Below are 16650 nucleotides of genomic sequence, written 5' to 3' on the forward strand. Positions count from 1 at the left end.
CAGTGGTCAAAACCTTCAGGAGAATATATAGTGAATTTTTACCGACCCAAAGAAGTATCGTGCAAGAAAACGTAGTCCGGAGAGCACACGAGGTGCCCACGAGGCAGGGGGCGCGCCCAGGGGGGTAGGGCACGCCCTCCACCCTCGTGGAAGCCTCGTGTCCTTCCCGGGCTGCTTCTTATTTTCCTATTTTCTTAAATATTCTAAAACAGAGAAAAATTGCTATTAGAACTGTTTGGAGTCGGTTTACTTACCGTACCACATACCTCTTCCTTTTCGGAGTCTGAAACATTCTGGAAAGTGTCCCTTATGTATTCCTCCGGGGTTACGGTTTCCATAACATTAGTTTCAACATTTATGGGATTACCTGAGATATAATGTTTGATTCTTTGACCGTTCACCACCCTCGGATTTGTGCCTTCGAAGTTGTTGATTTTTATGGCACCGGAACGATAGACCTCCTCGATGACGTAAGGACCTTCCCATTTAGATAGGAGTTTTCCTGCAAAAAAATCTTAAATGAGAGTTGTATAACAATACATAATCACCTACATTAAACTCACGTTTTTGTATCCTTTTGTCATGCCATATTTTAACTTTTTCTTTAAACAGTTTGGCATTCTCATCCTTGTGTTCAAAATCTTCTATGGAGTATTCGGAGAAGGAACCCGCCTTGCAATGTCGAAGACAATTTGCGCGCAGGACTCATCGTCATTAAAGCCTGGTTCAGGGGCTACTGAGGGAGTCCTAGATTAGGGGGTCCTCGGACAGCCGGACTATATACTTTGGCCGGACTGTTGGACTATGAAGATACAAGATTGAAGACTTCGTCCCGTGTCCGGGTGGGACTCTCCTTTGCGTGGAAGGCAAGCTTGGCAATTTGGATATGTAGATCTCCTCCCTTGTAACCGACTCTATGTAACCCTAGACCCCTCTGGTGTCTATATAAATCGGAAGGTTTAGTCTGTAGGACAACAGCAATCATAATCATAGGCTAGCTTCTAGGGTTTAGCCTCTATGATCTTGTGGTAGATCAACTCTTGTAATACTCATATCGTCAAGATCAATCAAGCAGGAAGTAGGGTATTACCTCCATCGAGAGGGCCCGACCCTGGGTAAACATTGTGTCCCTCGACTCCTGTTACCATTAGCCTTAGACGCACAGTTCGGGACCCCCTACCCGAGATCCGCCGGTTTTAACACCGATAACAGCATCGACCGGCTTCAGTTAGCAGCAGTAGCAAAGGAATCACTCAATCGGGTTCAGTTAACTGCCATCGATCGATCGCTCGGGTTCAGTAACGCATAGCCTGCAATGCAATCGCTCGGGTTCGGTAGAAGAACGCCTCGCTCAGGTTCAGTTAGAGCCCAACGCCTCACACCCATGCACGTACGTGTACGAGAGAAATGCACATCGCTCGGTCCCCGACCACCCACCGTAACCGGGAACTCCTCAATATTTTCCTCGCCCTCACTTATACCATGGTTTTTTTCGTCATGGACGGCTCAAACAATGTCATGCAGCCGCGTCTCCGGCCTGCCCAGGACGAAAAGCCCATTTTCTGTCATGATTTTTTGTCATAGAAGTAGGAGCTCACCACATCTATGATGATACCAGGTTTTGTCAAAATTATCGTCATAGAAGTGTCATAAGTATGACAGAAAAAAATTCATTCGACCCAAAATGTCACGGATGTGTCTTATTTTATAGTGGAAGGAGCTTTCTTTTACTTTATGCATTTTTTGAGTTTGAGTATCCATCTTCTCTTATAAAAGCACCAACTAGGAGGCAATATGATCATACTTGAGTATTAGATATAGCTAATATGCGAGTGTGTTTCATGAATGGATCAATGGTTGAGCATGATGGGCTAGGGATAGCTTATTTTACCGTTGATATTTTGGAAGACATGGTTGCTTGTTGATATGCTTGAGTATTTAAATTATCATGTCAAAACTAGACTATTGCTTTGAACAATATAAAAGTCCAAATGTCCATGCTATAAAGAAAGAAATATGATATGACATGTTAGGCATCATTCCACATCAAAAATTCTGTTTTTATCACTTCCCTACTCGAGGACGACTAGGAGTTATACTTGGGGATGCTGATACGTCTCCAACGTATCTATAATTTTTTATTGTTTGAAGCTGTTATGTTATCAATCTTGGATGTTTTATAATCATTTTATAGTCATTCTATATCATTTTTCTGTACTAACCTATTGACATAGTGCCAAGTTGTCGCGGGATATCCGCGACCACCTATGAGACCGGGTGGCCCCTTGTTGGTTTGGCGGGGGACATCGCGTTGCACAAAGAGCAGACCAGTGCGCGGCAACATGGAAGAGAGCACACAAGCAATTTACCCAGGTTCGGGCCGCCGCGAGGCGTAAGACCCTACTCCTGCTTTGTTGGATTGATGGTGGAAATGAAACGTGGTGGTGCGTGGTACACTTTCCCGGCAAGATCTGCCTAAGGGCTACGGTGAACACCAGCGTATGGTGGCTTGAGTTTTGTCAAGTATCCAAACCTCCAACCCCTCCTATGATTGTCATGGGCCTCCTTTTATAGAGTAAGGGGTCACCACAGTGGCAAAACAATCATTACCCACTGATATGATAGCAAACGGTGCTATCATACCTAACTCTGCGGGCTGGCAGGGTGCATTAAATGCACCGCTCAGTGTCACATCACTAGCTGCCCGGCAAGGCCTGCCAGGCTTATCTTGCCAGCTTTTCTCATGTTCTCTTGACACGTCGCTGGACGGGTGTCACCTGTGGGTTTCTTCTGTAGGAGATGGCTGCCATGTGGTGAATGCTGCCACTTAATCACCTTGCGGCTTGACACCGTACTGATTGACGACGTGGGTCGTTCTTGCTTGGTTGGCGGGGTGGTTCAGGCCCCGCAAGCCCCGACAGGTGCTGCCGGGGAGTTTTGGCTGCTTGCTTCTGGTGGTGGCCTAGCCCCTTGCCGGGCTCGCCTGCCCGGTGAGGGAGGCTCTTCTCTTGCCGATATACAGTTCCTTTGTCTCAATCTTGATCTCTCTGAGCTGCACGTTGGTTTTTCAAGTCTCTTGGTTCTTCAATCTCAGACTTAAGCTGGTGCTCCAATCTTGATCTTGTGCCTGTACACAGTTGGGCAACATACCCGGGGTCTGTTGCACCGACAGAAGCCCCCGAGCATGCCCCGATCGCGCTGTCGTATATCGCACACACCCTCATCTGGCTGCCCATTTCTGTTGTTCTACCTCATCGCAAATAGTTTTTCTGGATCAACCGTTTGCCATGCATTGCACATGCATCTACAATCTGAACCGTGTTTGATGAATCCACCACCGCAAACGTTTTGCATCTTTTTTGACGGTTTTTTACATCAACGTTTGTGATTAATGCATCACACACAGTTTCGTCAAAGGGTCTCTGATTGGACTGTCGTGTTTGGACCAACCTGCAGTAGTGTATATTTAATTTTGTATTTTGTAGCAACATTTATTGAATATAAGTAGAATAATTTAACAGAAGTTTTTTCATATGCATAGTTGAATGTTATGGTGGGTATTTTCCCGTGCATGATTGCATGTTGAGGTGGACCTTATCCCATTCATAACTGTATGGTGAGGTGGCATGCTTGCATGATGATATAAACAAGTCGATGAGGATGACTCTCTTAGGCCAACTCCAACGCAGAGACCCAAACAAACATGTTTTTTTGTCTGTTTGGGTTGTCTAGATGGACCCCCAACGTTTGTTTTGTCCGTCGACCTGTAGGTGCACCCAACGCGGCCGACCCATTTCAACAATTTAAAATTTAAAATATCTTACATTGCCACAAAAAGTCCCGGTCATACAATAACTTAACCTAGAAAAGGATATAAATAACTTAAACTAAATGGAACCCTAGATTTAGTCGTCATCATCGCTGTCATCCGCGATGAGGTTGACGAAGGGCGGAGGTTGCCATGAGAACGACCATGGGATAAGCGGCACCTACCGAGGCTTCGGCTGTGGCTGCACCACTTGCTGACTCTCCGGTGACCACGTCTCCGCGCCCACCCACACGGCCGGAGCCGCCACCAGCTCCGGCGTGCAGGGACCTTGGTCGTCCACGACCAGGATCGCCCCATCACCGCCTCAAATGGCACGACCTCCTCCTCCTCCTCCTCCACCTCACACTCCTCCGGCTCGGGACGACGACATCGCCTGTGGCAGAGAAGGCCAGCTGCACTGCCAGGCCCTCCCATTCGGAGAGCTAGGCGAGCTCGGATAACTCTATGGTCTTTTTGAGGTCCTTGTCCTCCTCCTCGGTGATCCGGGAGGCCTCGTCAAACACAGGGGTTGGGGTGGTGGTCTGGGAGCACGCGTACGCCTGCGCACAAGGCGGGGACTTGGAGCACGCGCATGAGGGGAAGCACATGCGGCGAAGTATGGCCGACGCCACTCGCCGTGCTCGTCGTGGAACCAAGTGTCCCAGAATGGCGAGGTGACGACGTATGTTGGGTCGCGGCAGAGATACTTCGGGAGCTGATCTTGACAGCGATGTATCTCCAGCAGGAGCGCGCGACCAGTGGCCAGAACGGGAGGCACGGGCACCCACTCTGGGTCGAGGTGTCAATTGTCCGGCAGGTGGACGTCAGACCACAACACCAGTGTGGCCTCATCCCAATACTGTTGGCACTGCTCGACGCCGACGTAGATGTTGTCGCGGGCGGCGTCACGGCGAAACTTGCCACACGGTGGCGCGACCCCGAGAACTCAGAGGACGAGCCGACCTTGTTATTGGTCTTCCCCAGGACCCATTTCCACGGCATCTTGGCCGGTGGACGGTGGGGGAAAGCGGTGGCTAGGGTTTGTCGATCATTTGGTCGGTAGAGGTGAGGGAGAAGATCACAAAGTGCACTGGACGACCCTCCACCAGCACGTGTGGCATTAAAAAGAATCAGATGAACGGGGCCAGGGTGGCTGACATGGGGACCCTCCCACACACGTGGGACCCGTGGTGGTGATTCGGCTGCTGACCCACGTGCTTGAGGCGGACACCACGTCTGTCTCGTGTCTGCATGAATGTAAATTTGACTTAAACTTACGGCAGAAATGTGTGTCCATACAAACATGAGACGAACATATTTTGCGTTTGCGGCACCATGCTCAGCCATGATTTTTGGCCTCGCGGCGGATCAAACGGAGATGAAATGATATATATACGAGATGTGATCGATTAAATATAGCATCCTCTCAATATTAGTAGGTGAAACTTATCCATCCATATTTTTTGGCGGTACTTATCCATCCATTATTGTGGTTATATAAGTAAGAAAGATACTACAAAAGTGTAGACGCCTGAAAAGTTGGGTATCCTGTAGCGGGCGCGGCTGCCTCAACCCTGGCTGGCAGGCCCCGTTCAAATTTCGAAACCGCGGATGCGTGAGAGGGAGGGAGAAATGAATGGGTACGACCGTACGAGGAAGGATGCGAGAAATGGTTAACGGAAGTTTACCCCCTACCTGTGGCTGCGGACCTCACGATGGGAGTTACCCAGTTTGCCCCTGTCGCCCGTCCTCGTCAGTGGCTGCCAAGTAAATAGAGGTGCGTGGTCGTGGGCTCTCGTGTAATCTGGCGGGGCCTATATAAGGGGAGACGGGGCGGAGTGGTTATAAAACGCAGCCCCAAAAAACCAAAAGCAGACCAGAAAAATAAATACTCCCTACTCCAAAGAGAGAGAGATAGAGAGACTGGTTTTGGAGAGAGAAAGCGAAGTGGGGAGAGAGAGATAAGAAAAGGCAAACCCCTCCGTCGGCTAGAGCCAAGAGGAGAAGAAGGAAGCAGCAGCAGCTGGCGGCGGCGGCGGCCAAACCCTAGTCTACGTGCTGCGCCGCTGAGGGAGGAGACACGCGTGCGCCATCGGTCGGCGCCAGGAGCTGCAGATCCGCGGCCGGGCCGCCGGAATCGGGGGAGATCCCGCCGGGATGGGTCCGCTTGGGCTGTGACCTCGCTCCCGCCGCCCGTTTCGTCTCAGGGGTTTTCGCCCTGCTAGGGTTCTAAGCTACTCGTTGGTTGTTTGGTGCGGTTTTTTCGAGGGGCGGTTGGGGCCCTGCGCTGGTTTCTACGGAGATTTGGGAGGGGATCTGCCGCCAAGGCGGGAGTCCTCCTTCGTCGTGAGCGCTGGAGACGCAGGGCGGGATCGGGGGAGCCATGTCGTCGCTCAGCAGGGAGCTGGTCTTCCTCATCCTGCAGTTCCTCGACGAGGAAAAGTTCAAGGAGACGGTGCACAAGTAAGTGTCCTCGTCTCGTCTGGTTGATCAAGACAAAGTTTTGGAGCTATCTGGAGTTGTTGAAGCTGTTTTTTTTTTAACCCCCCGTCCATTTTGGTCGCGCAGGTTGGAGCAGGAATCGGGCTTCTACTTCAACATGAAGCACTTCGAGGACCTGGTCCAAGGTGGGGAGTGGGACGAGGTGGAGAGGTACCTCAGCGGCTTCACCAAGGTGGAGGACAACCGCTACTCCATGAAGATATTCTTTGAGATCCGCAAGCAGAAGTACCTTGAAGCCCTCGACAGGTAACTCATATTGAAGCCTGTCCTATCCTGCTCATTTGCTCAGGATCAACAGCGATTTGCAGGCGCTCAACTCAGTTTGCCTTTTGCAGGCATGATCGGGCCAAGGCAGTGGAGATACTCGTCAAGGATTTGAAGGTGTTTGCCTCCTTTAACGAGGAGCTGTTCAAGGAGATAACGCAGCTGCTGACTCTGGATAATTTTAGGTGTGGTGCCAATCGCTTGTTTGGAGCATTTTCGTAGAGCAGAATGCTTGTGCATTGTGCTAATGTGGATGTAATTCTGTCTAAATCACAAACAGGCAAAATGAGCAGCTGTCCAAATACGGGGATACAAAGTCAGCCCGGAATATCATGCTCATGGAGCTTAAGAAGCTTATTGAGGCAAACCCTCTGTTCCGAGACAAGCTTAATTTCCCACCATTTAAAGCCTCGAGACTGCGCACGTTGATCAATCAAAGGTGTTTGGTTAATTTTATTCATTGCATGCATTTAATTACATGTTACTATTTTTTTCTACAGAGGGATACGATCTGCTTGAACAATTTGTACTATTATTTCTTGAGCAAATAAGATTTGACGTGCGTAAGATTCTGTTTAAATTTGTACTATATAACATAGCAGGCCAGCGCATGTTTTTCCTAATGGTACTTATAAGATTGGAAATGAGCTGTCACAAAGCTGCTATATTGGGAGGGTTTCCCTTTATTTGTTTTCTTCTGGCCGTGCTTCCATCTTTCCTTAAAATGAGATGGATAAGTGAGAAAAAGAGGTGTGCAGTCTTTATACGGACACAAACTCGAAGTTTAGCACTTTCACGATGTATAAGGGGTATTTATGATTCTTGATTGTCAATGGTCATACTCCAACCATTTAGTTTGGAAATTAAGAGGGGTGTGTAAAAGGCAAACAGAATTAGCATTTTCTAGTGCTTTACCAAATCCTTGTTGTAGTTGTGAAGAGGGAGTTGTCCTGTCCATTTCATAAATGTTGTCCATATGTACTTGGGACATTTGATTGCTTGAACTTTAGGAGTTGACTATTCGTAAGTTGCCTGAATATTTTCCTCATCTGAGTCACATTTCTAAGCCTTTGGATCAACATCCAACCACTCTTACCTCATGCCACTCCAGATATAACATATGGAATGCAAATTGCAGAGTACACTAAAACTGCACCCTTCCAGGTTGTAACTTTAGCCCAACTAATATGCAATTTCAGGGATCTGTGATAATTTCAAGCAACTGAGAATTAGCAAAATAACAAGTTTTAGGTACTCATTTGTAGCTTCTTGCCTTGGTAATATGTTTGATATGATTTCTACTTACAATTTTTTTGGGGTGTCAGTTGGTTACTCTGTATGGCAAGTTCTTGCAGAATATAACAAAGATGTGTAGGTTTGTGACGTGCCATATTTTTTTTCTTTCTATTTTTTCTGCATACTGCCTATATTCAACACATGCAATGCTTGGGCTGTTTCCATAATGAAGACCTACAAGGCTTTCAGTATTGCCTTCTCTTTCTTTAGTTTCTTGTGGAGGGTGATGCTAACTGGACTGCTTTGATTTTGTATGTCATGTAGTCTTAACTGGCAACATCAGCTCTGCAAGAATCCTAGACCAAACCCTGACATAAAGACACTCTTCACGGATCACTCCTGTGCTGCTCCTACCAATGGAGCAAGAGCTCCTCCCCCTGCCAATGGTCCTCTTGTTGGACCAATCCCCAAGACAGCTGGATTCCCTCCAATGGGTGCTCATGCTGTACGTATCACGGCTATAGTTGAACATTTTGACTTTTTATATCATCCTATCATTTACTATATTCTCAATCTTGCAGCCGTTTCAACCCGTGGTTTCACCATCTCCAAATGCAATTGCTGGTTGGATGACAAATCCCAATCCCTCCTTACCACATCCTGCTATTGCACAAGGGCCGCCCGGTCTTGTTCAGCCACCAAACACAGGTATCATAAAACTGCAATTCAGCAAAATGGTGTCTGTCACTGTTTCAATGTTGTTTCATTTTTTGTTTGGATGCTCTATTTGTTTGCAGCGGCATTTCTGAAGCATCCAAGGACTCCTACAAGTGCGCCTGGCATTGACTATCAGTCTGCAGATTCTGAACATCTGATGAAAAGAATGCGTGTAGGCCAGCCAGATGAGGTATTTGGATGAACTTGGACTTGCCATAGTTTCTGCTCTTTACTCATTTCTGTAACAGTGGATTGATGAAGCAGTTTTGACACCTTAAAAAAACTATATCAGGTGTCATTCTCTGGTGCAAGCCATCCTCCCAATGTTTACAGTCAAGAAGACCTCCCCAAACAAGTTGTTCGCACACTCAATCAGGGTTCTAATGTTATGAGCCTGGATTTCCATCCTGTTCAACAAACTATTCTTCTAGGTACATTCTTCAAACACTTTGCTTGGTTCTTGAATTTTTACTTTGTTAGTGCATATTAATGTATTTAATATCTGTTGTAAAACAGTTGGAACAAATGTTGGTGACATCGGGATATGGGAAGTTGGTTCACGCGAAAGGATAGCACACAAGACATTTAAAGTTTGGGACATTGGCTCCTGCACCTTGCCATTGCAGGTCATTATTTGAATGATAAATTCTTGGATCTATTTTATTCTGTGTTGTTAGCAACTTCTAATGTGCTGTAAGCCTGTAATTAGCAGCATTCTGACTTATATTGTGAGTTCTAATGCATAAAGTGTGTTGTTCTTTGTTCAGGCTGCACTAATGAAAGATGCTGCAATATGTGTCAATAGGTGTCTGTGGAGCCCTGATGGAAATATTTTAGGTATGGAAACAGGCAGTTTAACTGCATTATTCAAATACGTGCCATTTTTCAATAAGAAGATAGCATTTGGGCATTGTTTTATGCTTGGGAGTGCATATCATTTGGGCATGCTTCTCTGCTCAGGAGTGTTCTATTCCTTGTCACTTTTCTTGCTTGTCTATAAGATTGATTCTTTAAGCTTGATTTGATTCTCAGGTGTGGCATTTTCAAAGCATATCGTTCAGACTTATACGTTTGTTCCTAATGGAGAGTTAAGACAGCAAGCAGAGGTACATGCATATTGATGAGACTATATATCAATTAGTTTTCTATGTACACCCCCATTCGGTCTGTTTGACAACGCGAGGTTTGGATTCGAGCCCTTAGGTGGACAGAGTCCTTAACTCCCCATAATTCCCAAACTAATCCTCATCGGAACCGCTTAAAGGTTGCTAACTATTTGATTCTTTGTGAATTGCACAGATTGATGCTCACATTGGCGGGGTCAATGACATTGCATTCTCTCACCCCAACAAGTCCCTATCAATTATTACATGTGGTGATGACAAACTCATTAAGGTGAGGTTACTCATGATGTCACTGTTTTTTAGAATGAAAGAGAACATCCTTAGCATGCTTGCACATTTCATTTGCAGGTATGGGATGCTCAGTCCGGACAAAAGCAATACACATTTGAAGGCCATGAGGCTTCAGTGTACTCTGTTTGCCCTCACTACAAGGAGAACATTCAGGTACTTTCTGGATGATTTCACCTCTGCTATTCTTAAGCTATGCTCTGCCATTTTTTTAATGGTACTGTACTTATTGTTTTGGCTGCTATCCATGTTGTCAGGTTCACTTAGTTTAATTTTGGTATCCCAGTCTTGTACTTCAAATTATTTCATCTTTATCGTCTGTCTGTGGGTTTCTACAACTTTAGCTTCTCTGCAGTTTATCTTTTCTACCGCCATCGATGGAAAAATCAAGGCATGGTTATACGACTGTTTGGGCTCACGGGTCGACTACGATGCTCCTGGACATTGGTGTACTACCATGTCTTATAGTGCTGATGGTACAAGGTGAGAAGCTTCAAGTGAAAAATTAAGCTAACATGCTGAAAGATGAAAGATCTACATTATACTTCATTTTTTTAGAATTTCACACCCATATAAATTGTATGTTTTGAAATTTCCTTGCAGGCTCTTCTCTTGTGGAACTAGTAAAGACGGTGATTCCCACTTGGTCGAGTGGAATGAGACTGAAGGAGCTATTAAGAGGACATATAATGGCTTCAGGAAACGGTCACTGGGTGTTGTCCAGTTTGACACAACGAGAAACCATTTTTTGGCTGCTGGAGATGAATTTGTTGTTAAATTCTGGGATATGGATAACACCAACATACTGACAACAACAGACTGTGAGGGTGGACTGCCTGTAAGTCTGTTTCTGTAGCTTTTTTTATGAATGTAAGTACCAAGTGTTTTTGCTTGACTTTTACTGATTTATGCAGGCAAGCCCGCGCCTGAGATTCAATAGAGAAGGGTCATTGCTTGCTGTTACAGCAAACGATAATGGAATAAAAATATTAGCAAACACCGATGGGCAGCGTTTGCTGAGGATGCTAGAGAGCAGGGCTTTTGAAGGCTCTCGTGGACCTCCTCAACAAATTAATACCAAGGTAATGATGCATATACTTTTCATCAACATTTGCTTGTGTCCTAGGTTCACTTAGGGTATAAATGTTACATTAATTTGGTCCTTATTTAGGTCTCTTGTTTTCTGCTATTTGTTTTTGTTTGCTCTATGCTGGAATCTTTATTTGAGCCTACAGTCTTAAAGGACATTTGCATCCAGCTGTATCTGTACGGTGCACACAAGATGAGTTCCAATGATGATTTTGAAACAACTAATTCATTCAGCTACTATTCCACTTTAGCTGCATAATGTTGATTTCTATTTGGCCTGGCAATTACTGAAGATCGTATTAATAAGTGCCATGTACTCACTTCTAATTTTTTAATGTAGCCTCCACTGCTCACCAACCTTGGTTCTGCTTCAAATGTATCTAGTCCTATAGCAGTGAACTCAGAGCGACCTGATAGGATGTTGCCTGCAGTATCAATGAGTGGACTGGTTAGTTTCCACAGCCTTTCTTGTTCTTCAATACATTGGCTTGCTAAATGTCGTGAACAAATGTGCAGGCATCTATGGATGTTAGCAGAACGCCGGATGTTAAACCAAGAATAACTGATGAATCTGAAAAGCTAAAGACCTGGAAGTTGGCCGACATTGTTGATTCAGGACATCTTCGGGCACGGCGTTGTCCAGATACAGGAGCATCTCCAACAAAAGTATGTTGGCCAAGTTGCATAATTACCTTTAGTTATCTGTATGTTTTATTGAGTTATAAATATTGAGCCTGCAATTTCAACTTACACATACAATCTGTTTCTTTAAGATATAGAAGAGGGTAGTCATATTGTCTGTTTGATATTTGACTGCAGTTATTATTTCATAAAGGTTTATATTTGCCTGCAGTTTTTTGCTGTATAATTGGCAGTTCACTATTTGCCAAGCAAGTTTGTTAATGCTCTGGGCAATGTAAATTTTCTGATGAGTCACATTTTATTTGTTTCCTCAACAGGTTGTCCGTTTGTTGTATACAAATAGTGGGGTTGCACTTTTGTCTCTCGGTTCCAATGCTGTTCATAAGCTGTGGAAATGGCAACGCAGTGACAGGAATCCTAATGGCAAGGTAGACTGAAGTTGTATTTATTTGGATTTCAGTTGCAATCTTTTTTTGCTTGCCTTCTGAATTTTCTTTACCCTCTTCTGTTAGTCTACTGCATCTATTTCGCCTCACCTGTGGCAACCAGCAAATGGGATTCTAATGACAAATGACACAAGTGATGGCAACCCAGAAGAAGCAACTGCCTGCATTGCGTTGTCCAAAAATGACTCCTATGTTATGTCTGCATCTGGTGGCAAAGTCTCTTTGTTCAATATGATGACGTTCAAGGTAAATGGCTTCTCCAGCATATAGACAATCCCCCCTCCCCCTCTGAACCAACCGTGCACACTTAGGGTAATATAGTGTCCTGATAAGCCATTACTCCAGATAACAAGAACCATAATTGCGTTACTGCCTTTATCCGACTTTCCTGATTAGATATGTGAAATCTGTCACAGGTCATGACTACTTTCATGGCACCTCCACCTGCTGCGACTTTCCTCGCATTCCACCCACAGGACAATAATATTATTGCTATAGGAATGGAAGACTCGACCATTCAAATCTACAATGTCCGTGTTGATGAGGTGTGTGCTGCTAACTTATGAAACTCACTTGAATTGAAGTATCAATGTATCATTGCTTTTAAATAATATGTTTTGTATCTCCTCTTGCTTTGCCCTATTTGAAGTATCTGAGATTACACTTAGGGTGTATTTAGTTTTAGCCCAAGCTCACCCTACCAAAAAATTGGTTAGCCCAAATTTTGTTCTCGGTATTGGTTGCCCATGATTCGTCCAATGTTGGCAAGAAATATGAACTAGAGTGAATAAAATTTTGGTAAGATAGATTTTGGACACAAACGGAACATACCATTACAATTTCTGTCGATCAAAAACCTTCAACCGACACTTATAAATACTTGGGAGTCTTTGTCTGGTAACAATTGAATCCTTTCATGTTGGATTTGCACTTAATATTGATTTATTTTGCACTAAATCTTGATTCGAAGGCCATGTACTAATGTCAACTCCACAAAATTACTTAGGTCAAAAGCAAGCTCAAGGGTCATCAGAAAAAGATTACCGGACTGGCATTTTCTCAATCAATGAATGTTCTTGTATCTTCAGGTGCTGATGCTCAGGTATGATCTTTTACTCTGTTATAAATTATTGTAGCAGCTAAATGTTCAAATTGCTATGCGGAAACGGTCCAATTCATGTTAGTCGCATGCCAGGCCATTCATTATTCTGTTTATTATATTTTCTTTGCGATTGGGCAAACAACTATGATGTCATATATTTGTTCTCAAATCATTGATTGATGAAACCAAAATTTGCAGCTATGCGTCTGGAGCATTGATGGTTGGGAGAAGAAGAAATCAAAATATATCCAACCCCCGGCAAATCGCTCTGGTGCTTTAGTTGGCGATACAAGGGTCCAGTTTCACAATGACCAAACACATCTTCTTGTAGTTCATGAGAGCCAACTGGCAATCTATGATGGAAATCTTGAATGCTCGCGCTCGGTTAGTCATGACTAAAATTTATTATTTTTGTATCTGCTCGTTATTCCATATTCACATTGTTTCTTACCCTAGGTTTATTACTCACTGCAGGTCATTGCTAAATATTTTTGATTTATACATATTTGCTTTTTTCTCCTTTATGGATTATTATTGTTACTGGGCATCTTCATTGATTTCCCCTGTTACTTGATGCAAATGCAGTGGTACCCAAGAGATGCACTGCCAGCGCCAGTTTCGAGTGCAATATACTCGTGTGATGGTCTCCTGGTTTATGCTGGTTTCTGTGACGGTGCTATTGGAGTATTTGAAGCCGAGTCCCTTAGGTTGCGTTGCAGGATTGCACTTTCCGCCTATGTGCCTCCTTCAATATCTAGGCATGCTGCTCAGTGTCACTGCTTGTTTTTGTTTTCATACATGGTTGCGTTTTGCTTATTATTTCCCCTGTTTGTTAATCCAACAGCGGGGCAAATGTGTACCCCATGGTTGTAGCGGCGCATCCCTTGGAGCCTAACCAGATTGCAGTTGGAATGAGTGATGGGGCAGTTCATGTGGTTGAGCCGCTGGACGCGGACCCAAAGTGGGGAGTCGCGCCTCCCCAGGATAACGGAGCCCACCCGTCCATGTCATCAGCTCCAGCAGCATCTAACAACCAGACGTCTGATCAGCCAACGAGATGACTCAGGCCACTAAACAATGGTAGGACTCTAGGAGACAGGGAGAAAGAAAACAGTTAGATTCATGAGACAAGGTGAGGTGATATGTATCAATTCCACACCATCTCCTTGCCACAGGTGGTGATTGATGATGGCATGTCTAGATTAGTTTTTGGTTCCTGGTTGTTTTTTTGCCCCCAAAATCTTAACTTCATCACCTGGTGCCCTCTTCCTTTGTAAAGCTTTTCCTGCTCCCAGCTAGTGGTGGTTACTTAGAAGCCTTTATTTGTTTTTATTTATTTATGCTCCTTTATTTGTGGGGGTAGTTATTTTGTAGTGTAAAATATGCTTGTCATGTTGGATGATGATGATATTTGCTTCGCTTGTTGCCGCCGATTCGATTGGCTATTTAGCTTATTTAATTGATGGGAGGATTTGTAGTGTAAAGGTTTTGAAGATGATTTGATTTGCTTTGTTGAAATTGGTTGGCACAATGTGGTGGTTTGCTAAGTCAACGTCCAAAGCCGGCGGACGCTAATTGTAGTGTAAAATATGCTTGTTATGTTGGATGATGATGATATTTGCTTCGCTCGTTGCCGCCGATTCGATTGGCTATTTAGCTTATTTGATTGATGGGAGGATTTGTAGTGTAAAGGTTTTGAAGATGATTTGATTTGCTTTGTTGAAATTGGTTGGCACAATGTGGTGGTTTGCTAAGTCCACGTCCAAAGCCGTCGGACGCTAATTGTAGTGTAAAATATGCTTGTATGTTGGATGATGATGATATTTGCTTCGCTCGTTGCTGACGATTCGATTGGCTATTTAGCTTATTTGATTGATGGGAGGATTTGTAGTGTAAAGGTTTTGAAGATGATTTGATTTGCCTTGTTGAAATTGGTTGGCACAATGTGGTGGTTTGCTAAGTCCACGTCCAAAGCCGGCGGACGCTAAGGCCTACAAAGCGATGCTATTGGCGGGAGTTAAGAAAATCCCAGCGATCAGGAATAGGGTTCTTTCCTAGGTTCGGGGCATCTCCGACGCTATTACTGCACCAAATAAAAGTGGACATGTTTGGACGTGTCTGTGGACAGCTTCAGGGGAGCCAGCCAGCCAACTTGGTCCATCAAATAAAAATGATGCACCAAATAAAAGTGGACATGGCATTTTCATTAATATAGGGATTTTTTTTACATAGCAAAAGTTAAGGATTTAATTATTCGAGTCTAAATCTTTGCTGGCCATGGGCATGTCCATGTCCCACGTCCTACTCTTTGCTATTGGAGGTGAGATAGACGTGGACGGTCCGACCTCGTGGTTGTTGCGGCCTGGCGCGAACAATCGTGAAGTTGTCGATGTTGGCAGTGTTTTTGTTCGCAATCGCATGTGCTGCCTCGGCTGTGATCTACTCGAATTAGCGGTCGCACTCCGTCTTGTTAACACGAAGCTGCCATCGCTCACGACAGATGGCCCGGGCGCTACACATGGACTCGTATAACGCTCGTTGCTTATCCGCGACGCCCAAATTCTCAGTGACCATGGTCGTGATGACCTCCTTGTTCGCCTGCTCGTCGACGATTTGGTCCTCTGTGAGCTGGTGCTGCAGGTTGTATCGTCCTCCTGGAACATCCAAAACATGAAGACCGGCAGTGCTGCCTGCTGTGCCTCTGCCATGACGGCTAGTTAGTGCCAACATGAGCTATCTCAATGTCACCTCTTCCAACACGATCTCTTATGAAATGTTGATGAATGGCAATATGCTTGGTGCGGCTATGTTGAATGGAGTTGTTGGCGATATTAATTGCACTCTCATTGTCACATAAAGAGGCATCTTGTTCGTAGTTATACCAGAACCTTTTGATGTTTGCCTCATCCAGCCATCACATACAACAACTTGTGGCGGCAAAATACTCGGCTTCAGTGGTGGAGAGGGAGACACACTTTTGCTTCTTCAAGGGCCAACTTACCAGGGAGCGTCCAAGGAATTGACATGAATCCGAGGTTGACTTTTGTTGTACTCTATTGGAATTAGGAGTTTGAGAAAATATCACCGGAAAAGTTTCCGAGATAATAGGAATTGTTTCGAGAGAAAACCGAAAGTGTTTCAAGGAACCCAAAAGCGTTTTGAAGAAAATTAGGAAGGTGGAAAAGTTCTGAGGGACCTAATAATAATATAAGAGGGCGACAATATTTATCGGGACCCCCAAGATTATTCTAGGTGCGATAGGCTGCCATATAATAGGCTAAAGTCTATAAGGGGGTAACCACATGGACCTAGAGGCTCCATAAGGGTGGCGCCCCCCTTTGGCTTGCCCTACAAGCTTAGCAGGCGGCTAGGTGTTGGAGAAGGGTGGCTCTCCCAAGGGAGGGATTCCCTTCCTCCAGTCGGCTAGGCCCC

At 44.8% G+C, this 16650-nt stretch overlaps 1 protein-coding gene across 2 annotated transcripts; it reads left to right on the forward strand.

The window, feature by feature from the left end:
* Window positions 1–5665: 5665 nt before the first annotated feature.
* Window positions 5666–14702, forward strand: LOC119328710 (protein TOPLESS-RELATED PROTEIN 2-like). 2 transcript variants are annotated; one of them, XM_037601682.1, is made up of 25 exons: window positions 5666–6271; window positions 6377–6556; window positions 6646–6759; window positions 6855–7013; window positions 8135–8315; window positions 8392–8518; window positions 8608–8717; window positions 8820–8958; window positions 9044–9153; window positions 9295–9364; window positions 9560–9633; window positions 9827–9922; window positions 10000–10095; window positions 10295–10422; window positions 10543–10777; window positions 10854–11021; window positions 11369–11476; window positions 11545–11694; window positions 11988–12098; window positions 12183–12362; window positions 12533–12661; window positions 13123–13218; window positions 13417–13602; window positions 13804–13976; window positions 14063–14702. In XM_037601682.1, the coding sequence occupies exons 1-25, from the start codon at window positions 6192–6194 to the stop codon at window positions 14277–14279; spliced, it is 3417 nt and encodes a 1138-aa protein (XP_037457579.1). In that variant the 5' UTR covers window positions 5666–6191; the 3' UTR covers window positions 14280–14702. The 2 variants fall into 2 exon arrangements, with proteins under 2 accessions (XP_037457579.1, XP_037457580.1); XM_037601683.1 differs by lacking the exon at window positions 14063–14702 and having other exon boundaries at window positions 13693–13834.
* The last annotated feature ends 1948 nt before the right edge of the window (window positions 14703–16650 follow it).

The sequence above is a fragment of the Triticum dicoccoides genome, chromosome 7A (assembly GCF_002162155.2).
Source record: "Triticum dicoccoides isolate Atlit2015 ecotype Zavitan chromosome 7A, WEW_v2.0, whole genome shotgun sequence".
Taxonomy (NCBI): domain Eukaryota; kingdom Viridiplantae; phylum Streptophyta; class Magnoliopsida; order Poales; family Poaceae; genus Triticum; species Triticum dicoccoides.